The 24,395-nt window shown below is 42.8% G+C and overlaps 1 protein-coding gene across 2 annotated transcripts in view; it reads left to right on the top strand.

Moving 5' to 3' along the window:
* The window catches only part of rbks (ribokinase), an 81,963-nt gene that overhangs the window by 6,709 nt on the left and 50,859 nt on the right, over positions 1-24,395 (top strand). For both annotated transcript variants that reach the window (XM_080849600.1, XM_080849601.1), the window contains exon 2: positions 760-815. In XM_080849600.1, the coding sequence (XP_080705726.1) occupies positions 760-815 (56 nt within the window). The remainder of the gene's footprint in view (positions 1-759; positions 816-24,395) is intronic.

Here is a 24,395-nt window from a genome sequence, read left to right on the forward strand (position 1 = left end):
ACATTGTTGAGCCTTTTTCTATATTTTATTTGACGTTAAGATGCTTCGGTTCCTGGCAAACGGATGCTTCCTCCTAGGTATACTGAACATCTTACCAACTCTGTTAGAGCAGTTCACCACACAACGACTCCCTGTCATAGTCATCTGACGTAGCCGAGAAACCCATGTATAACACGCGCTACCTATCCAGATGTCTGCATGCAGATCTCACGTGAAGTCGTTGCTTTCACGAGAGAATGCGCTCATCCTTGTACAGGATGAAGAGGTGCTGTACACAAACGTAATTTTAGTCTGCCTAAAAAAATATATATTTGTGTTTTTTTTTTTCTTTTTTTTTTCTCCAAGCTCATAAAATAATTTGGGTCGCACATAAATTGACAGGGTCGGTCGGAAACCGGAACCAAAACAAATTTTTTTTTAGGCCCCAACAGCCAGCGGCCAGTTTATCTGAGGATGCCTATCCTGGAAGCAGATTTGAGGAGATTAGCATATTACTGTTCGCTCACATAGATCCAGGGGATTTAATTAATTAGGGATTATCTAGGTTGCCACCAGTCACATTGTCCTGTATTGAAATAATCAAGCGAAATGCAATAGGCAGTTGCCAACCTAGAATACAATAAATGCTATTTTTTACTGTCATTCAGTCTATATTTTAAAAACATGTACTTTAATAACAGTTGAAAATCTTGCCGGTTGTCTTGTATGTAATCTATGAAAGGCATGATTATAAACGGTATAAATACTATTTGCCAACAGAGTGGAGAGGCCTATGATGTGGTGGTTGTAGGTTCCTGCATGACTGACCTGGTCAGGTGAGTTTGTAGATCAACTGTTGTCTTGATTGAAACAAATTACTTTACTCTTTGTTTCCACACAGTAAAAGGACATTATGTGGATGTTGCTTTCATTAAGTAATTTAACACACTAGCATTACAAACTATAATTTGTCAGAACCCCAATGTCTTTACTGTTGGATTTCCAGGTTGGTTTAAAAAAGCGTACATGAAATTGCTAGCTTGCCACAAGTTGCCAGAGTTCAAAATAGCATGCAAGTTTATAGGTATATACAGTGCCCTCCGCAATTATTGGCACCCTTAGTGAATGTGACCAAAGCAGGCTATGAAAAATATATCTTTGCTGTTTATCCTCTTAGTCTTTCACTCAAAATATTCACAAAAATCTTACCTTTTCATTGAAGTAACATTATTGAAAGAAATGTATTTTTTGACATTACATAAAATATGTTTCTCCAAAATATGGGTGCCACAATTATTGGCACCCCTAGAAAATCTTAAAATTAAAATCTAACTGAAGTATATTACCAGTCATGTTTTACATTTTTGAGTTCACCTGTTTGATTAGGAACTTTGAAGTTGTCAACCATGACTTCCTGCTTCACAGGGCTATAAATATGAGGTGACACAGGCCAATTACCCTTAGTCATTCATCAAGATGGGAAAGACAATTACAGTTTTTCACTATTGTTAAGACCTAAAAAGCGAAAATTCGGCACAATCTGCACAACCTTCACTTCATGTATCAATCGCTCGACCCAAGTTGGCAATTCTTAAGACTCCCTTATCTGCATAAGACTCTGATTTTACTTGTTAACACTCTGATGTCAATTACACATCACGTTGTTGTCAAAACACTGTCCACAATGTTCTGTTGTTGCACACAATTCTCAAGTAAAATCTCAAAGCATCAACCTACAAGACACAAATAGTCAAATCTGCCGCCACACACCTGGTGAAGGCACGTGGGGAAAGGGAGAGGCCAAATGGGAGCACCCTGAACTGAAAGTGGCCCCGTAGTAACCCCTTGGGTGGGCCTGTGACTGCAGGCTGTGCCATGGGGCAGCCGCAGACCTTCTAGGCCTACTAGGAGGAGGCGGCACCCTCCTCCGAAGCCCAGACAGTTCCTCCCGAGACTTCCCCGATTGGACAGTGCGCTGAAGCGCCTCAAGGGCAGTGGGTCCGAACAACTCCCCAGTGGGTCCGAACAACTCCCACAGGGTCAGTGAGGAGGGTCCTTTTACATGCCTCCGTGAAGGGAGACTGCGCCAGCCAAACCTGGCGGCGAGCCTAGACGAGGGTGGACATAACACGTCCCAATTCCCTAGACATCAGCCCAAACACCTGCAGAGAAGCGTCGCTCAGGCTTTGGACTGAAGGATCAACCTCGGCGTCCTGTAGGGATGCCGACAGGACGAGGACTAGGTGGGACATAGAATTACCTATGCACCCCATGCGTGCCGCTGCACCATAGGCCTTCGAGAGGAGGTCATCTGTCACCCAACACTGGGGACGAGGACACCGCGCACTCGGCCTCAGCGCCTCATCAGGCGAGACGATGAGGGCCGCTATGGTTGAGTCAACCACCGGCATACCACCCAACCCATGCCTGGGTGCATCCTGCATGGCTGCCAGGGCCCGGCCATCGCTTGTCAGACAAGTGAGGGCTCTGGAATCTCTCCAGCATGCCTGTAACTCTCCCAAACACTCTTTTGATGGGGGTACGAGCAGTTTGGCGGGGGCTGGGCCCCGTCTGAAGAAGGCACTGGCCGGAGCCGGCTGAGCTCCTGGTACATCCAGCTGCAGGCTGTCCAGGGCTATGCGAATGGTGGCCACCATTGAGCTGTCTTCAGAGACGCTGACAGAGTTGTGGGCTGAAGAGCAGGAGCCTACATCGGAGGCATAGGAGGGTACACCCATGTAGCTACAATTCATGCAGGGATCATCTGAAAGCCCTGCCCTAAGGTGCTGGACCCCGAGACAAGAGGGGCACCGATCATGGCCATCCTCCACCTGCAGAGGGGCCATGTAGGCCGCACAAGAGTGGTTGCCCACCATGTCTGCAACCACCACACAACTGAGAGAGAGATAGTAGCTAGCCTCAGTAGGGGAAGTGGTCCGAATGTAATGGGGACAATCCGATTAGGCAAGGTGCCGGGAGAGGGCGGCAGGAACCGCTGCCTTCACCGACAAATATTAACAGGCCAACAGTCACAAACCACACCTGTGCTGGGAGCCGGAAGCGAGAGCACTGCCTTCACCAGTAGGGGTGCAACGGATCAAAAAACGGTTCGGATCGTTCCTCGGATCAGAGACACGGATCGGATCATTTTTCAGCAAAAAAAAAATAAATAGACAAGACAAATAAACATGTTTTGTCTTTTTGTTTATTAACACTTGAGATTGCTTTAGCCCGGTCTGATTGTGGAGGAAGGGGCTGCTTAAATGCCGCGGTGATGAGCGGTTGTTGAGCCGCTTTCGGTTTCACTCCTGTCAGTGAAACAATTCAATTCAATTCAATTCAATTTTATTTGTATAGCGCCATAACAATACAATTGCCTCTCGGCGCTTAACAGAGCCCAGAGCCTGAACCCCCTTAGTGCATGCACAACGGCAACAGGGGCAAGAAAAAACTCCATGTTAGGCAGGAAGAAACCTTGAGCAGAACCACGGCACATAAGGGGGGACCCATCTGCTTGAGGTCGGCCGGGTGGAGACAGGAAGGTGGGACGGGGGGAAGGGGGGAAGGGGAAGGGTAGTGTGGCAGAAGGGGAAAGGAAGCAACAGGGGCAATACACAGCCAGCATTTGGTCACTGGACATATGTGTACATACATCTGGTGGTAAATACATGATACAGACAAGACCAGATTACTGTGGCAATAGGGTTACTGTTACAGGGGTAGGGGATGTAGGGACAGAGAAACATTTCGGTGGAGGCAATAATGTATATTGTACATAAATGCTAGCATAGGGTATTGGGTAGAGTAGGTGTACGGCAATGCAGTGGCGGTGGGTGCGGTTGGCCGAGGGTTTCTCTAGGTAGACCAGGTAGAGAGACTACGTGCAGAGTGGTGGGGATTGGGAGGGAAGTTCCACATCCAACAGCGATTGGAACACGCCTGGCTCCGGGGAGGCAGTGGACCTTGCAGGGGCCGCTTGTTGAAGGGGGGGGTGTGGACATCTCGGACCATGGAGCTGCCGATGACCAGGGTGGGGGTCGTCACATCAAGCGGGAGAAGTCGTCAAGGGGATGATGACTGAGTTGAGGGCCCAGGATGGGGAGCAGGGCGGCGTGGGCGATGCTGGTGTTGCTCTGGAGCCGGTCTGCAGGGGCGTTTCGGGGCGGGCTGAGGAGGCGAGTGATCAGGCCCAGGAGGCTCCTCCTGATCCATCTAACAAACAGGAAATGACGAATCAGTCTGCAGGTCTGTTAGTCGGGAATCGCGGTTACTTTTGGCTATATGATGCACTAAAGAGGAATGTCTTAAGTCTTGATTTGAATATAGGCACGGTGTCTGCAGCTCTGATGGAGGCAGGGAGATTGTTCCAGAGGAGAGGGGCTTGGTAGCTAAATGCTCTCCCTCCTATTGTGGTCTTTGATATTCTTGGAATTACCAGGAGGCCTGCACTCTGGGAACGGAGCAGCCTTGGAGGGCAATAGGGGACGACTAATTCCTTGAGGTAGTTTGGAGCCAGATCGTTTAGGGCTTTATATGTTAGCAGGAGTACTTTGAAGTCGATTCTACTTTTAACGGGGAGCCAGTGCAAAGACTGTTATATTCATTATCCATGTGGATATTAAAATCTCCCAGGATCATGATTTTATCTGAATTAACAATCAGGGTGGATAGGAAATCGGAAAATTCGGATACGAATTCAGTGTAGGGACCTGGTGGTCTATATAGTGTCACAAGAGTGACCGGATTTGAGGCTTTTGAGTTGGGATGCATAAGATGAAGTACGAGGACTTCAAATGATGCAAATTTAAATTTTGGTCTTGGGGAAATGCATAGATTAGCGAGGGAAATTGTAGCAACTCCACCTCCACGTCCAGTGCTGCGGGGGATGTGGCAGTTAACATGGCTTGGAGGGGTAGATTCATTTAAGGCTATGAATTCATCTGGTTTTAGCCAGGTTTCAGTTAGGAAAAGTATTTGGATGTTGTTGTCTGTTATCAACTCATTGATAAGTGCACCTTTTGATGTTAGGGACCGAATGTTAATAAGGCCCAGCTTTAATATTGTGCAAGTTTCATTTTGTGCTGATAAGGTTTGTATCTTTATTAGGTTATCCTGATTAATGCTTCTTCTAGTGTGAGTTGCGCTGGGCTTATATATTCTGGGTATACATACCGTTTGTATGTGGTGTAATATGGGCAGAGAATGTACTGGTGCAGCAGGAGTTAGTGTGGGGTAATAGGTCTGCCTTCTAGTTCTAGTTATTGGTTGTCAGAAGTACGTTTGGACTAGGTGGTGTTTTAAGTTTTGAGAAAGGAGGCTAGCACCCTCTTTAGAGGGGTGGATGCCATCCTTCTGTAATAGCCCTGGCTTCCTCCAAAAAGTAGGCCAGTTATTTATGAAATCCACGTCGTTGCGTGAGCACCATTCTGCTAGCCAGATATTAAGTGCCGATAGTCTACTGTACATTTCGTCGCCGCGGTTGATAGGCATAGGGCCAGAACACACTACAGAGTCTGCCATTTGTGTTGCGGTAGCGAATAACGATTCAAAATTTCGCTCGGTGGTAACCGATTGCCGTAGGCGGACATCGTTTACGCCTGTGTGAATAATTATTTTAGAAAATCTCCGACCAGCGATTCGTTTTAAGTGGGATTCAATGTCATTTGCTCTAGCTCCCGGTATACAGTTCACTGTTTGTACCGGGGTTGCGAGTTGAATATGCCTCAGGGAGGAATCACCAATAACGAGAACTTTATCAACAGTATCGATGGTAGTAAGGGAAGAAAAACGGTTTGAAGTTGGGATGGGATCCGAGTGTGGTACGGGTTTTAAATGTCTTCTACTAGGCCTACTTCCTCGTTTTACGTTAACCCAATTATCGGGTGGTAGGAGTTGCGGTGTTGACACGGGCGAGCTAGAGGACAGAGTAGTGTCGGTAAATGTTAGATCTATATGCTGACTTTCGCTCGATTCGATTAACGGAGTATTACAATCTGTGTTAAAGAGACGCGACTCAAGTAGAGTTATCGTCTCATCGAAGCTTGCCAGTAGCCTACACTTGGTACAAGTATTGTAGCCATTGAAATTTGTTGGAGAGTCGCTAAGCATATTACACGATGGGCAGCGAACAAGGGTCGAACAAGACGCCATGGCCAGCTAAGCGTTAGCTGAGAGGGACAAGAAATAGGGGGGGGGGGGGGGGGGGAGTGAATTTCCAAATTCGATGTAATGTGAAAGGTAGTGATAGTGAGCGCGGTCACTGGGATACTTAGCAGTACACCGGGGTGATGTCGCTGTAAATGCGTGGCCATGCTCGATGTGTTTCCACTGTTGTATGGCTTTCTTGTGTCACAGTGCCTACACACCGTCACGGTTTTATCCACCAACCTCTTTCCTTCTGCATTCAATTTGACAGGGAAGCCAAAATGCTCCCAAACAGGGGATTTAAATGTGGGGCGTTCAAGTTCTTCTGTTCCTCCGCTCGCCATGACCACGCTGTGTTGCAGGTTTTTCTTTATGTTAGCAATCGCTATGTCAGCTACGTGTTACGTCTGTGTGGTAACCTAGGCGACAGGCTTGTGTGGCAGCGCGAGTATATGGAAACAGACGTAGCACTAGAGGCAGCAGTTATCGTTACAGTAGTCACCGAAGTCTAGCCTACTTTTATTTTCCATGCCCACTGTTCTACATGTTGTACGCTGAGGACAATAAATCACAACGAGCCATAGGACTGTTTGCTTATTGAAAAGGGAACTGTTGCAGACTTTTACCCAGAGCGTGTTAAGTAGCTCTGTCCCTGGAACTAGCAGGAATGGTTACAGCTGTGTGTGAACTGAACATGCGCACAATTTTTTTTTTTCATAAATCAATCCGCGGATCATGCGTGTGCTGAACCGAAATAGATGATCCGAACGGATCACGGATCAATGATGATCCGTTGCACCCCTATTCACCAGGAAAGGGGAATGGCCACACCCAATGGGTTAATCAGTGCAAAATAGATGCCGGGAGAGGGAGGCAGGAACCGCTGTCTTCACCGACAAATATTTGCAGGCCAAACTAAAATCACACCTGTGCTGGGAACGAGGAGCGAGAGCACTACCTCCACCAGGAGAGGGGTGAGGGCCACACACAATGAACTACTAGGTGCAGTCGCCTATAACAATTGCCTTCTTAAATGAATCTGCCTCAATTCAATTGAGGATTCAATCAGTATCAAGGTGCCGGAGGCGGGATGCGAACCCGGGTCGATGTCGTGGTAACAGGCGACTTAACCAGTAGGCTAGAGAGTTGATGAAGGGCTATTGGCGTTCACGAAACGCAAGTAATTCCCCTAGGGAATTGTAACTGCCTTCCTATGAGCGCTGGAAGAAGGAGCGAGGCGCGTCCTTTGCCAGCAGCTTAGAGTGTGGGGCCGACTACAACACCAGTAACGTAGTAATCGCAATAACACAATATTGAACGGTGGGAGAGGGGGCGGACACGCAACCTTCACCACAATTATTAAACAAAAACTTTTTTAGCGGGCACCAACCGCAAGGCTGCCTATAACTACTACGTTACTGGTGTTGTAGTCAAGTTCAAGTCACTTATGCTTGCCTTCAAAGTGCTTACTGGGTCTGCGCCCACCTACCAAAATGCTCTTGTAAGGGCAAATGTTACACCCAGGACGCTGCGCTCATCCAGTGAGCGTCGTCTGGCACTGCCCCCGGTGCAAGCACGGCAATCCAGACTATTCTCAGTTGTAGTTCCACGTTGGTGGAACAACCTGCCTAGCACTACCAGAGCAGGGGCGTCCCTCTCTACCTTCAAGAAGCTCTTGAAGACCCAACTCTTCAGAGAGCACCTCCCTTCCTAACTGGCACCTTGGCTTAACTTGCACTTAAGCAGTGACAGGCCCGCACTTCTTTTGTTTTCTTTCTATGTTGTTTTCTATTTTTTTGAAAAAAAATAAGCAGTATTTATTGTTACACCAGGTTTAATTGCTCTTAGCTTGATTGTTCTCTCCCTTGTACGTCGCTTTGGACAAAAGCGTCTGCTAAATGACTAAATGTAAAATGTAAATGTATAACAATAGGGCAAGTAACAACTACCGCGTACAGCCTATACAAGTCGCAACAGCTGGCTAGGCAACGTAACTTAACTGCCTAAGTGGTGGGAAGGGGTGCAGACGCTACCTACACCACAATAATTAAACAGAATGAATTAAGGCCTTGCATACCTATCGTCACGCACAGGCGATGCCAATAGTTGTAACCAGCAACAGATTAAGAAAAGACCAAAGTACTTATCCAATAAGATCGGTGCGGCCTCTGGAGGGCGAGAATGTTCGCAGCTCCGACACAATGTCGCAAGGCCAACAGCACGGAACAGGATCAAGCACTTAATTTTGTTAGCTTCTTATCGTACACACCAACTACCTGCGAGCGAGAAGATGAAAGGAACAGATCGCCTGACTCCACCGGAAGATATAAGCTATCCGGGGGTCATCGGGGGTCAAGGTGGTGACTCTGTTGGTATTGACACTCGACCTGCGCGTGCGGGAGATGGATAATCCGTGCATGAAAGCACCGTCTAGCGGTCAGCAGGGGCGGCTCGTCCATAAGGGCGATTGGGGTGACGCACTGCCTATGGGGGGAAAAATAAATAAATAAATGAGTGCTGTCAGTTTAACGCGTTATTAACGGCGTTAACGCAAGCCCATTTTAACGCGTTTTTTATCGCGCGATTAACGCGGTGTAAAAAAAAAAAAAAGGGTGGGGGGGGGGGTTTAGATTAACGTCCTGAACTGTGTAGTAGGCTAACGTTACGTTTCAGTGAATTGTGAGCGCAATTTATTTTGTACCGCCACGTACCATCTTGACATAAAACATTGCATAATGCAAGCCAATCCAGTTTTCCATGTTGATAAGAGCATTAAAAAAATAAAAAATATTGAAGGGACATTTAGAATAGATACAAATTTGTATCGATTAATACATTTGCAATAAATCGCGATTAATTTTGAGTTAACTATGACAAAAATGCAATTAATCGCGATAAAATATTTTAATCGTTTGACAGCACTAAAATAAATAAATAATTCCTGATCTATAAAGTACATTTCCTTGTAAATCGCTTTGGATTAAAGCGTCTGCTAAACGGCTAAATGTAAATTTCATATTTGTTTTCTCTTAGATTCTACCAGTAGACCGTCTGATATGCCTTTGAATGTCATTGTCCAATCAGGTAACAGCCAGGCAGTCAAGGCAAAAGTCGTGCTTCAAATGGCTCCGCCCCTCGGCGCGATTTCGGGCGAAATGAGACGCCCCAGACATCTCTCATTGACTCCCATGATAAATCAATTTTTTTCACAAAACAGAGCTCTCAATGCATTCTCTATGGCGTCCGGGAGGGCTCGGCCCTCCATGTCGTGTCATAACTAATGGACGTAAAGGCCTATAAGGCCAATATAGGCCGCAAGGTGAAGCACGAAAAGTGCTTTAGAAAATGAATCCCGTTCCACTCACTGGCATCTACACAATCTTTAGCTTATAAAAAAGAACGAGTCGTGGTTAGTTACCAAAAAAAAGTTCGTCGCTGATTTTCCAGTCGATTGTCTATATGGCTTTGTTTTATGCAGAACTAGAGACTTCAGAGCGTAATAAGATTTTTGTCGGGAGCCGTGCCACGGTTCGACACGTGATCATGCTACACCAATGAGAAGGCTGCTTTTTGACAACAGAATGGAAAAATGGCGGCTCCCGTGCGGTTAGAAACATCGTTAAAGATAGAGGAAAACACTTGAACATCCTCAAAATTGGGCTAAATTAATTCTAATTAGTGCTGTATACATAGCCGCGTCCAAGAAGAACAATGAGGCAAATATACGATAATGTTATTTTATGTTAAGTCATTTAGATCAAGTTTGACATACATGGGCATACACATTACTGACGATCTTACATGGACTGTGAACACCCAGCACACCGAAGAAATCAAGGCAAAGACTGTACTTCCTACGTCAGCTAAGGTGATCTTAACTATGAGAAATCATAGGCTTAGATGATACACAAACAATTCCATGCAACATTGTAAGAAGTCATCACAGAAATACAATAATCATCCCAACTTTAGAAATCCAGGGAGGGGGTTGACTTTTCCTCATTGATCTGGAGCACTCACACCTAATTGTAAGCCCTGTCAGACCCTCGTTTGTAATTGTGATTAACATTAAATAAGGGTTAAATACATTATATCAGTATGACACAGCACAAAATACAGTAGTAATAAGGATAAGTGCAACGGCCCAGTGGTTGAGAAACACTACACTAGGACATCAAGTCTGAAATGCCATCAGCGGTTGCACAGTGAAGAAAAGCCATGTAAATGCTTGAATTCTGAAGTTTGAAGTTTGCCCTTCTCAAATGCATATGTTGATACTCATGCCAATGTGGAAAAACTTCTAAACAAGCTGGGTCTTTAAAACATCACCTGATAGTACATGGCAGGGAAGGTCCACATAAATGTGCCTGACCTTTTATATGTTTACAATATTTAAAGGCATTTTCACTGGCATTTTCATATGCAAAAACATACTATGTGGGAAAACATTTACAAGGTCTTCAACTCTGTTTGTGTGTGTGTGTGTGTGGAAGAGAAGACTGGAGAGAAGCCTCGTGAAGGTGCCCAGTGTGTGCACACTCACACTCACACACATGCACATCCTCATATAGGCTGTAAGGTGAACCCTGTTTCCGTTTCAACCCGCTACACTGTCTGGCATATACAGATGTGGCAGTCATTGCTGTAAGTGTGCAGACAGATTTGCCATGCACTTTATATGTTTTTTTACAGGGACTGGCAACAGGACATGTATCATTGACATTACCAAGGTGTCATCAGCTCTTGGAACCAGTGTGTTTTCAGCCTTGATCGGAATTCAAACATTTTCTGGGTGTGACTCCACAAGTGCCTTTAATGGCAAAGGAGAAAAAAAAGACATTTTCTGTTGCATGTGAGAAAGATGAGTACCTAAAGGCTTTTAAAAGTTTAGGTACTAACTTAAACTTGGAGCAGTCAACATTTGCATTTCTTTGCCAGTATGTATGCCACTTATATGATCAGTCGGCAGCTGATAATGTAAATAAAGCTAGGTTCAAGGCTTTCTGTATGACATCATCAGCCTTGCCAGAATTATCCATTCCCCCTACCACTGATGCCCTCCATCAGCACTGCAAAAGGGCAAACTACCAGGCTGCAATAATGAGGTCCTGTCTCAAACATAATATAAGTGCTCCATCACCTGCTGGATATGGTTGGCAAATAGAGAATGGGAACTTGCATGTCACCTGGATGACTAGAAATCCGGCCCCTGACAGTGTTTTGCATGTGATACACTGTGGCTACAAAGGTGCCTGTGAGACAGACAGATGTTTTTCTGCAGGATTGTGTTGCATAGTTGACCTATGTCGTTGCTGTAGGAACTGGAAGATAACTGTCCTGACACTGACACTAACAGTGAGGACTGAGTGTCCCTAATCTGTTATTTCTTATTCAGTTTTGTACAGTTTTATATATCATATTTCATGTTTCATAAAGAGTGTTTTTATGGTTCATTAGTGTTGTTTTCATTTGTGGAAGAATGAATGAATGAATGAACAAACAGATGGTCATTGGTATTTACAATTACTGCCTTTTATTGATACATGGAGGTTTATTTGTCACATGCATAAAAATACTACTGTTTTTTCTGTGCAAGTGTGAAGAAAGAAAGATCAAGAAATATTTTTCATAAATAGCAAGAGGGAGTTTAAAGAGCAGTGTGTGAAAAAAGGTGTAATTGATGTTTTATAGTCATTGTGTGTGTTCAGGATAAGGAATGCTTGAGGAAAGAAGCTCCTCCTCAGTCTCTCTGTTCTGGTCTTGTAGCAGCAGAGACGTTTGCCTGACCTCAGTGTTTTGAAAAGTCCATGGTCAGGATGTTAGGAATCCTTTACAATACCTTGGGCGCTGGTAGGTAGGTCTTTTCTTGTAGGTCTCCTGCAGAATATGGAGAGATGCTCTGATGATTCGGTGCTGCAGTCACAGGCTGTACAGTTCCCATACCAAGTGATGCTGTCAGGACACACAGCTGATGGTGCTGAACTTCCTCAGCTGATGTAGGAAGTACAGTCTTTGCCTTGATTTCTTCGGTGGGTGTTCACAGTCCATGTAAGATCCACAGTAATGGGTATTCCCATGTATGTTAAACTTGATGTCAATGACTTAACATAAAAATAACATTATCGTATATTTGCCTCATTGTTATTCTTGGACGCGGCTATCTATACAGCACTAATTAGAATTAATTTAGCCCACTTTTGAGGATGTTCGGATGTTTTCCTCTATCTTTAACGATGTTTCTAACCACACGGGAGCCGCCATTTTTCCATTCTGTTGACAAATGCAGCCTTCTCATTGGTGTAGCATGATCACGTGTCGAACCGTGGCACGGCTCCCGACAAAAATCTTATTACGCTCTGAAGTCTCTAGTTCTGCATGAAACAAAGCCACATAGACAATCGACTGGAAAATCAGCGACGAACTTTTTTTTGGTAACTAACCACGACTCGTTCTTTTTTATAAGCTAAAGATTGTGTAGATGCCAGTGAGTGGAACGGGCTGAAACGAAAACCGTGTTCACCTTACGGCCTAATAAGGACGTTGCACAGCTTCGACAGAGGCATGTCAAGATGGCACCTGGTCAGTACAACAACTCCATCCGCTCTTTGACAGAAACTTCTTTTTAGTCAGCGTACTAAAGAAGATAAATTGAAAAAAACAATTAGGACTTTCTAGACCAAATGTATCCATTCAACAGGTTTCTACAAAGGGAGGGAAATTTGAACGAAAGACAATCGCGGTCGTGAAGTGGCTATAACGCGGTCTGTATTTCTATATACCACTGTCACTTTTCATAGGTTTCACAGTGTGAACTAACTGAATACATTTTTATGTGATGACTTATTTTGCTTTTGTAAGCCAATACTTTCAAGATCAGTCAATAAATATTGTATTGACTTATGTTGCCCCCTTCTTTATGTTGTTAGTGGACATATCATGTGTCCTGTTCAGCTATGTTACATCATACAATATTTGAGACGTGTGGATAATGAAAAAGTGGGATAATTTAATGTGGAGCCACATCATGTTTGCTTATGGAGGCTCCTGAATGTAACTGCCTTCCATAGCGTTCCACCTGTAACTTTCTACTCTAGCTATGTAGACAGAGGGGAAATATTACTGTTGGTTGCTGCCAATAGTGGACAAAAAGGTATTGCTGTATGAGTAAATCGGCTAACTTAATGTACCTACTGAATGGGTTGCCTTAATCATTATCAAAAAAATTGCCCCCCCTGAGAATTTTTTCAGGAGCTGCCACATAGGGCTGAACGATTAATTGCATTTGTGGTTTAATCGCGATATGATGAGACGCGATTTTCAAACAAAAGTTTTTTTTTTTTTTTTAAGATGGAAAATGTTGCACACAGTGATTAAAGCAGCATAACGGATCACTTGCTAATCACTAACGAGATGCTAGTGGCTCAAACTAGCGAAATCTCTTGAAATTTGCTTACTTTGACACTATGACCAACTAGTTAGTCAACAACTGTACTAAAACTGTCCTTGTGTGCAACACAAGACGGCAAATAAGCTACTTACTAGTTCGGCAGACAGTAAAAACCAGGGGGCTTCAGGCACACCTACATAACGCAGTCATTTGCCTACGGACCCTGGTATGGCAATGGCACAGAGGCGATTCTCCATATTAAAAGTCATTGTAGCGCCCCAATTTTCAAAGCTACTATTTTAAGGTAAAACTGCTTATCCCTAACCCTGAAGTACAATTACTGCATAAGGCCAATTTAAAAAGTGCATGCCTTTGCATGCATTGACTTTGTTTAAATAACTTATATGCACAGTGGCAAAGCCACCGATTTGTTCCTGTAATGAGCAGTTAAATACAAATGTAAAATGTGGAAAAGAATATTTCACACTAAATGTATCTAATATTTATAACATTTTTTTAAATCGCATATCGAATCGCAATCGCAATATTTTGGGGGAAAATCGCAATTCGATTATTTTCCCAAATCGTTCAGCCCTACCGCCACTGGCGGTCAGTAAGGATGAAATAGAACTAGTAGGCTAGTGAGAGTTGAATTAGACACCCCCCATGTCCCCTCCCCCCATTTTCTTGCGTGTTTCTTGGTGTTTAAGGAGTACTCCATAGGTTAAGATAACATGTTTTTAAACTGTGACAAATGGTGCTTGATATGGTGGCTTGTATTGAATTAAAAGGGATAAACTGGACAAGTGAATACATGAAGAGCCTTTGCTTACCTGATAAATGCTGAAACATTATGTAGCCTGGCAAGCACTTGACCATATACTAGCAACATTACCTTATGAACATGGTCCATCAGCTACTTCCATGGAAAAAATTAAGAAGATAAAATTCTATTTACTTTAAAGCATGCAGACTTTCTATTGTTTTAACAATACAGTTAAGTGGCATGTCTTTGCCATGGAGTGTGGCTCAATTCAACACTAGCAGAATGCAGATTTAAAGGCTCTTAGAAGGGTAATTCAGTCACCTTTGCTTCTCAACTCGATCGAGACAATATTCGATTCGCACTAGTGAGGTACACTAACTGACCCAAATGTTATCCTGGATTCACAAAAGGCTGCAATTCTAGAATTTTCATTATTTCTATGTGTTTTCTGTTTGTGTTGTCATTGGCTTTGCTGCAAGGCAGGAGCTGGATCGTTCACACCATTAACCGGAAGGACTAGTCCTGTCCTGTCTCTCCTGAACTATTTTTCAGGGCTGTTATAAATACAGTACCTTGCGTAAGTATTCACCCCCTTGGATGTTTTACCCTTTTATGGCTTTTATAAATCAGTCATGGTCAATATAAGTTGGCTTTTTGGACAAAAAAATTCACAAAATAGCTCTCTTTAATGTCAAAGTGAAAATATATTTCTACACAGTTATGTAAATTAAATACAAATATGTAATGAAAATAAGTGCTTGCATAAGTATTCACCCCCTTTATCACCCCCTTTGTATAGACTGACCTAATTCAACAGAGGTCCAGCCAATTGGTGCTAGAAGTCTCACAATTTGTGTAATGGGGGTCAGTGTGCAGTGAATGTGTCTCAAGTGATTGTAGTATAACGACACCTGTGTCTGGAAGGTCCATTCACTGGTCAGTATTCAGTAATCAGTATTACTGGCTATTGTTAAACCATTAAGACCCAAGATCACTCTAAGCAACTCAGAGAAAAGGTTGTTGAAAAGTATAAGTCAGGGGAAGGATACAAAAAAATGTCCAAGGCACTAAACATCCCCTGGAATTCTGTTAAATCCATCATCAAGAAATGGATGGATTGTGGCACATGTGTAAATCTGCCTAGATCAGGCCGTCCTCACAAACTGAGGGGCCGTTCAAGAAGGAGACTAGTAAGATAGGCCACCAATAGACCTATGACTACTCTGAAGAAGTTTCAAGCTTCAGCAGTTGAGATTGGAGAAACTCTGCATACCACCACTGTTGCCTTGGTTCTTCACCAATCTAAGCTTTATGGAAGAGAGCCACTGTTGAAAAAAAGGATCGACTACAGTTCGCCAAAAGGCATGTGGAAGTCTCCATGGTCAAGTGGAAGAAGGTTCTGTGGTTTGATGAGACCAAAGTGGAGCATTTTTTCAACAGTGGCTCTCTTCAATGAAGCTTTGATTGGTGAAGAACCAAGGCAACAGTGGTGGTATGCAGAGTCTCTCCCATACCAGCTGCTGAAGCTTGAAACTTCTTCAGAGTAGTCATAGGTGTCTTGGTGGCCTCTCTTACTAGTTTCCTTCTTGCATGGTCACTCAGTTTGTAAGGACGGCCTGATCTAGGCAGATTTACACATGTGCCATATTCCTTCCATTTCTTGATGATGGATTGAACAGAATTTCAGGGGATGTTAAGTGCCTTGGACATTTTTTTGTATCCTTCCCCTGACCTGTACTTTTCAATAACCTTTTCTCTGAGTTTCTTAGGGTGATCTGTGGTCTTCATGTTGTAACAGTAGCCAGGAATACTGATTACTGAATACTGACCAGTCAATAGACCTTCCAGACACAGGTGTCGTTATACTACAATCACTTGAGACACATTTACTGCACACTGATCCCCATATCACTAATTGTGAGACTTCTAGCACCAATTGGCTGGACCTCTGTTGAATTAGGTCAGTCTATATAAAGGGGGTGATAAAGGGGGTGAATACTTATGCAATCACTTATTTTCATTACATATTTGTATTTAATTTACATGACTGTGTAGAAATATATTTTCACTTTGACATTAAAGAGAGCTATTTTGTGATTTTTTTTGTCCAAAAAGCCAACTTATATTGACCATGACTGATTTATAAAAGCCATAAAAGGGTAAAACATCCAAGGGGGTGAATACTTACGCAAGGTACTGTATACTTCCAGCTCATCAAAGTGCTATGCAAGGCTTTGAAGTTTGAAATCCAGTTGTCTAAAAGGGTGATGTGTTGTGCAGTTGTGACAAATGGAATGACACATCCTACTCAATATACTTTCTCTTTTTTCTTCTTTGCTGAGAGCCAAACCACAATGACGCCATCTGCTGTTTCTAACTGCAGCAGCTAATAAGCCACTGGGTCTTACTGTTGGATTGTACATTTGCTAAAATAATAACTTATGATTTGTTCCTACAACTCATTGTTGCAATGTTACACTCAATTTCAATGTTTCATTATTAAGAGAGTAATTTACATTTACACTTAGTCATTTAGCAGACACTTTTATCCAAAGGAGAGAACAATCAAGCTACGAGCAAAAGGGACCTAGTGTAACAATGATTACTATTTTACATAAGACAAAAAGGGCAGGACTACCTAGGCCACTCACACAAAAAAGAGCAGGAATGTAACTACTGTAAGTGCGAGTTAAGTAAAGGAGATAGCATTAGAGGAAGGATAAGGAGGGGTAGAAAAGGGAAGAGGAAGGGAGGGGAAATGCAAGTTAGGAAAGGAGGCGCTCTCTGAAGAGTTGGGTCTTCAAGAGCTTCTTAAAGGTAGAGAGGGACGCCCCTGCGCTGGTAGGCAGCACTACTAAATTGGAGTAATCTAATGTTCTAAATTTGAGTACCTTTTTCCCTTTCTGTTAATGTATTTTCAGTTGGCGATGTTGGAGTTAATGTGTGTAGAGGTGCCCTAGTCCCATTTTCCTTATCTTTCACCTCTTTGTGAACCCTGAGTCGTCCTGACATGTCCTGACGTTGCCCCCATGTAAATAGTGTATGAATGCTAATGCCTGTGAGTGTTCAATATACAGCAAGAAAACCAAAGGAATCACCAAATGGCTATGATATAAAATGAATTATCTGCAGTATGAAAGCATTTAGATGGAAGCTTGTGAATTCACCTATCTAGGCTCTGTAGTGTAATTCAGCATCTGAATGACGCAATATTCACTGGAATGCTCTGTAGAAGATATCTGCAATCACTAGACTTGAAGTAATAAAAGCTGCCTTTATGTTAGTCACTGTTATAGCCAATGTTTTCCTTGAATAGCACATTGTTTCACCCAGCCAGCCATTTAGAGAGGGGAAATAAAGCTAACCACAAGGATTGCATCACTGAATACCTTTTGTGGGTTGTGAGTGGGAATTACACATCAATGGCAGAAATGGCAAAAGTATGAATAGCAGATGATTTTGGAATAGTGTGTTTAGTTTTTAGAGGAGAGGACTAGTCTGTAAGTTACACATACATGAACAGATCCAAACAGTATAGTGACCAGGGACGTGCGTCATAGGATGCAGGGGAGGCAGAGCCTGTCATTTTGAAAAGTTAAAAAAATATATATAAAAAAAATAATAAAAAATCATATATGTTTATGTATTATAAAATAAATATTCATATTTCTCTAGTTATCTGTGTTACGAGTGTCAGTTCTGCATGATTCCGATCATTTCGAGCATTTTTATTATCAAAATCGCTGAATTTGAGCATTTCCAGTTCCCAGTGACAGTGATCAGCCAATGAACATGGACGTGCCATCAAGGGAGGCAGATGCATTGGAGTCTATGGGCAGGGGAGGCAGTGCCGCACTAAAGATTGCGCAATCACTCCAAACTGGGTTTAACGCATGCGTGCGCAAGCTTAGAACCTTTTGAGTTGAGTTCAAAACGCATTGAAAGATATGGTTAGTGAGGCACGCTGTACCACTGCTTCAAGAAGGGAGGCGAGCGAGAGGGCATTTGTTGGGTATATAATCTGACGTTGGACTGCTTCTTCACTTTGACCTTTGAGCGAAAATGGAAGATTGCATTGCTAACCTGAAGCAGTTCTCAAAACTGGACTTTCAGTCCAAACAAGAAATGATTGATAATGGGAGACCAATGCCGGAGCTAAAAGGTTTGCTTCAAACGACGGGACAGAAGGTATTGGAGTGTTTCACGTTTCCCAACGGGACTACATTCATGCGAAACACGGACCTCGCTAAAGGCTGCTGGCGCAGGAAAAATGCCTTGAAGTTGTGAGCAGACTAGGTGCTATTCCTGAGCTAAATTACTGACTGCATTCGCTCAAGAAGAGGAGGAAAATCGCGGGGTAAGACAACGGATTTCCACTGAACTATACGGATAGTCTAGCCTGGATACCAGCCTGAACTCCGCCCACAAAATTTTTGGTCTGGGAGATTCAGTCTGGAATCGAGTTAGTTGGGAGAGATTTAACGTTTCAAAAAGGTTGAAACGCAATCTAAACCAATCAAATTGTAAGGGCGGGCTTTATACGTTGATGGACAGATATAGATAGAAGATACCGGAATATACATCGAACAAAGATGGCGCCGTCTCGGGAGCTTAGTGGGACATATTTTATATGATTTAAGCTATCTACACGACTTTTTTATGTCTACATTGACTCGGTTAGTTGTGTATACGCAAAACGAGTGTTGCCGATGATTTTAGGTCCTAACTAAAGCACTCTAGACCATTATTGATCGGTTATGCTAACGCGTCGGCCAAAAAAATCATCGAAACTAATGGTAGCTTCTAGCCTTGAGTGCTAATTAAGTAACGTGAGCAGGCATATCTCAGCAGATATTGACAGCGCATTCATTTTGAAAGAGGAACAGAGAAACGCGATCAAGGCATTTGTCGATTGAAAAGATGTTTTTGCCGTCCTTCCTACGGGAGCAGGTAAAAGTTTAATCTGTCAGATGGTAATACTACGTTGCGCTGATTGGTTCTAGGTATCCAATTCAGCGAAGAGGAATTTTCTTTCCTGGTTCGTTGAAACACGCCCCATAATCACAGCCCAATTGTCCGGTCTCAGACTCATATTCTGACTAGAATTATGAGTATGACATCGTCAGGCTACGGATAGTCGTGAGTGGATGACGTTTGTTTCACCTCTAATTGACGGTTACGAGCTCCAAAGAAAGTGCACCAACTTTGAATTATACTGGTCAGTAGAACATTTTGGTATTGTGTGCTATGTCTGCGGTGTTTAACTGTTTGCTTGTGAATATGTTGTGTAAATAAATATGCAATTGATTTTGTCTAAACTGCAAATTCAAAACTCTGTCCGAGTCATTTAAATTAGCATCTCAAAACCGTAGTTATATTGTCCCTAGACAAAATGAAATGAGCCACATCATTGGTGGGAGGGCTACATACGCTCGCTTGATACTATTAATATCTTATTTGACAGGGTGTAAAAGTTCAACTTGCACACCGGTTGTACGTTTAGCTGTAAGCCTATAGCCTTGTAAAAGTTAGGTAAACAAGTCAGTTGAGTATTGAGCCGCATTACTTCTTATAAAAAAAAAAACCCTGATCGTTTAAAAGTAATAGTATTAGACAATGAAACATAACGTTTTTTCAGTCCTGGTCAGATGACAAATTTTAAACCATATGCATTTTTACATGTATAATGTATACATTTACATTTTTTTTAAACAACTAGAGATCGGAATGACGTAATCACTTCCGGTTTCTGTGCCTCATCAGCTAGGAACCTCACCGCACGTCACTGATAGTGACACACTTTGTTTTGGGGCTCATCACATTTTAAGGTACTTGTTTGAGGCCTAAAAAGAATATATGTTTGAAAGATTAAGATTTTGTGTAAGTAAAATCAGCAATGCTTTTTTGTTTCAATTCCAACTGTTCACTGTGCACTCTTTTTTTTTTTTACTTTTATATACATGACTGACTACCTGTACATACAGATACTGCACCTCTGTATTGTTAGTGAAATAATAGCTAGCGTTCCCCTAGTTTGTCCTATTCATAGAAATAAATGGAACTGAATTCTAACATGCCATCTAGCACTCCACTTAACTCCAGAAACAGTATTTGCTTCTTAATGCTGCAATATAGTCAAGTTATTTATATCTGTGTTTGAATTAATTTATCTAAATTATTTACATTTACATTTACATTACATGGTATGTATACTCAGTTGTGTGCTTAGTGTCACAGTTTATTGTCACAGTTTTGATACTCATTGTTAGTGAGACTTTCAGTAGCCAATTTCTCTTTGAAACAAACACCCACCAAGCAACAAGACCCCAGTCATTCGTCTCATGAGTGAGATATGGTCGATCACTTTGGTATGGAAAAAGAAAAAGTATTCCAATCAGTAGGACGAATAGTTCCACCAGTACCACTCCATTAAAATTGATTGAGTGATCGACGTGTACAATATTTCATCAATCAATCTTTTCAACCTCAAGTGTTCACACATGCGCACATACACATCCATCCAACACTTTTTCCGCCACATCACCAACAGGATGACAACCTGTCCGTCAACCCGGGTAAGAACTAGTACGCGAATTGCAGCGATTCGCTTGGGTGAATCGCTTCACCTGGTGAATGAGACGCTTACGAGGTGCATTGCATCACTAAGAGGCAGGGGTGCAATCGGACATCGTAGACCTATAGGCTGCTAGAGCCTTCAAGTCACGATAGAACCTACTAGTCACGATAAACGTTGCTAACGTATAGTTAACGTTAATAGAAGTCGAACACTCTTACTCGGTAACAAAACAGGGTTGAAAGTCGGTAACAAAACAGAGACAAATAGCTACACGTATAGTTTACGTTAACAGTAGACAAACCCTCATACTCATTCTCGTGGTTGAAAGTCGGTAACAAAACAGGGTTGAAAGTCGGTAACAAAACAGAGACAAATAGCTACACGGTCAAGCAATGTCATTTATTTCCTACAAAAAACATGGAAAATACACACTCATAGAAATACACTCACAAAAATCACGAAGGTGTGTAAATCACCCTTGCCCTCTTCACTCTTCTGCTGGGCTTCCTTGGTGCAGAGACTTCTGGAGGGGATCTGGCCCACAGCCTTTCTATCGGCGAGGCAGCGACTTCTGGATTGCCCGAAGGCGTGTAAAGCCTTATTTATAGTTGTACATTTTGGTCGGAGAGGGACACTTAGGCACGCCTTGGCACCACCTTCCCCCAGGTGGAACGGCCATCTGAGAGCCCTCGGAGAGCCCTCGGAGAGCTGGTCGGAGACAAACGTGCACCTCCTGATTTTTCTAACTTTTCGGAGAGAGTCGGATACCCCCTTGGCTGTGATTGGTCCACTAACGACATAATTTCCGGAGTAGTCCCCGATCTCAGCAGGAGCCTGAAGGCTATTAAAGTATTTTGTCCAAACTACCTGAGCCCCACCGAGTCAATGTCTCTCATACAACTGACACATTTACGTAAGTTTTATATGAAAAGCCTGCCTTTATTAAACTCCAGCATCAACAGAAAAATGTACTCGCTCACACAAAACAAGCACCTTAATTTACATTGCAAGAACGGAATTAAATTGCCGACACACGCTAGGCATCTGTTATGCCTAAATACAACTCAGCTTATATACTACACCAGCATTGACTAGAAATATGTCCATACAGTAGATTTCCCCTCGTTTTGTATTGTTTTAAACTGTAGAGATGACAGTTTATTTTTAACTCCTTCCATTATACCAATTTTCTGCCTGTAATCGCGTTGTCACACCCAGGCATAAACAAACTCCCGCACACAGGAAGAAGGCTGTTATCCTAAATGTGATTTATTTTTATTGTCAAAAACGCTAAGATTAAGTGAAGTGGAGTTAACTTACAGCCAACACCATTGTATTACAAACACTGACAACACACACACATAATGAGAAGGTACACCTGGCGATTCTCTTGCCTTTAATCTTTCACCTTTGATTAATGTAAAACGTCGTTTTAAAGCACTGTGGCCGTCCTTATAAGATGTGTCAATAAACCAACTTCTGCATACTGTGTATGTCAGTGGTTCTCAGACTTTTTCTGTCATTACCCACTTTGAACGAGGACTCTTGCCCTCTACACTTTCACGCTCCGCTAAAAGGTTTTTTCCTTTGTCCCGCTGCAATAAATACGCTGACGACAATAAAAAAATTCACAACGTAGGTTCAGGTCACATTTTAATCCCGGTCCACCATCTAATGAAGTATTAATGGTGCGGATCCTATACTGTATAATGGAGCAACACGTTGGTTACTGGGTGAGTGTGCGAGGGAGAGAGAGAGAGAGCGAGCGAGAGAGGGAGAATGGTGATGCACACTGATAGATCAGATGTAGCGACCGGAGCAAAGTTATGTTACTGTAACGTTGAACTCTGTGCAGAGTGTGGAGAATAAATCCTTGGGCCAAATCAAGTTGCCATTCATTTACTCATCAACCGCAGACAGAAGGGAAAGGAAGATAACCACGGAGTAAGAAAGTAGGCCTTCACCTAGCGATGATCTTGCCTTTTTTCTATCACCTTTGAAAAATGTAACCTATTGTGACATCAGCCACATATAAAAAAAAATGGCTTATAGATAATTTAAAGGTAACCTGATTGTGTGTCCAATATATAAGATTGAAAGCCTGGCCAGGTACTACTGTGATACTTTCTTGGTCAGTAGAATGTTTTGACGTATGTCACCGATTCCAGAGCCTAGGGAGAGGATAGGGTCACTCACTCACGCGCACACATTTTCTGTCTGTCCTATGGCTGCGCTCCGTTTGGAATCACCTGTTTTGTTTTTAAACCGTGACGCGGAAAAACTGCTAGAATAATGAATGGAGTCACGGAGGCGACCTGATATCCTGGAGGTCTCCAGATAAACGGACTACATTGCCGATCGGAAATATATTTGATTAATCCCTACTCATCACCCCCGGTTAGGATTACCATCGGGATAGGGCAAACAGTTCAATGAGCATGAGGTGAGATCGAACCTGTTTCCTCACTTTATTTGATGCTGGTTGCAGTTTCTAAAGGAGCATTGTCTCGCTGCTGTGTGGATTAATTTGTGTGTATTAACTCATGTGGACATACCTTTTTTGTTTGGACATCTAGTTTGCATTGGAGTTTTGGGGATTTTTTCCTGTGTTTTGGGATGTACGACTAGAGTACAAAACTGCGCGGTTTTGTTGTTTGGACGGTGATACAGACTCTCTGGCCTACGGGCTCTTTATTTTTCTCACTATCTCCTTTACACTGTCAATATAAGCACTATAAAATAAATGAATATATATATTTGTTGACAATCTCTGAGCGCCTAGCCCAGATTTGTTACACTATAAACACGTTGTTTCAAAGTGCTGTGGCCGTCCTTAGATGTGTCAATAAACAAACTTCTGCTTAATGTGAAGCAGGCACGTTCAATTCACTAGCCTACTTATTAAGATATTTTAAATATAGAATGTTCAATGCCTTATCGCTGATGTGTCCAAGCCCCATCCGAGCGAGTATAATTTCTAAATGTTTGGCCGGACTCGCCCCGCAGGCAATGATGAACTATAGCCTATATATGAACTATAGCCTAGTCGAAATGCTGTCTGACCACTACAACAGGGATATAGGAATAACGTTTGGTCTCCAAGACTCATGTGATCACACCTGCTGCTCCAAAGCTGCTTGTCAGACCAGTGGCAGATGGGAGGAGGGAGAAAAAACAAGCAATTCATTCTAACAAAGAGTTGAAAGAGTAGCGCCGGTCTTGACTAAAAGCTGTTACCCCACCCAATGGTCTGGCGGTGAATTACTTTCAGCACCCACAGCCGTCATAGAAGTGTATAAGGCCTCTTAGTACGCTCAAATCCGTCTGAATCAGTCCGCCCACGAGGACGGAGAAGGATGCAGAAGTGTATTAAGGCCTTAAATCACCCTGGCCATTGTCTTTGACTCAGGTGTCCCAGAATGTTTACACCTCTCTCATCAATATGCATAGTGCTCTAGGTGAAGAATAGTGTCACTTTCTAAGTTACTTATTATTAGTGTAGAAACCACACAAAGTTTCTGAATGCTAAACTCACCTATGTG

Source organism: Sprattus sprattus (genome assembly GCF_963457725.1).
Source record: "Sprattus sprattus genome assembly, chromosome: 13".
Taxonomy (NCBI): Eukaryota; Metazoa; Chordata; class Actinopteri; order Clupeiformes; family Clupeidae; genus Sprattus; species Sprattus sprattus.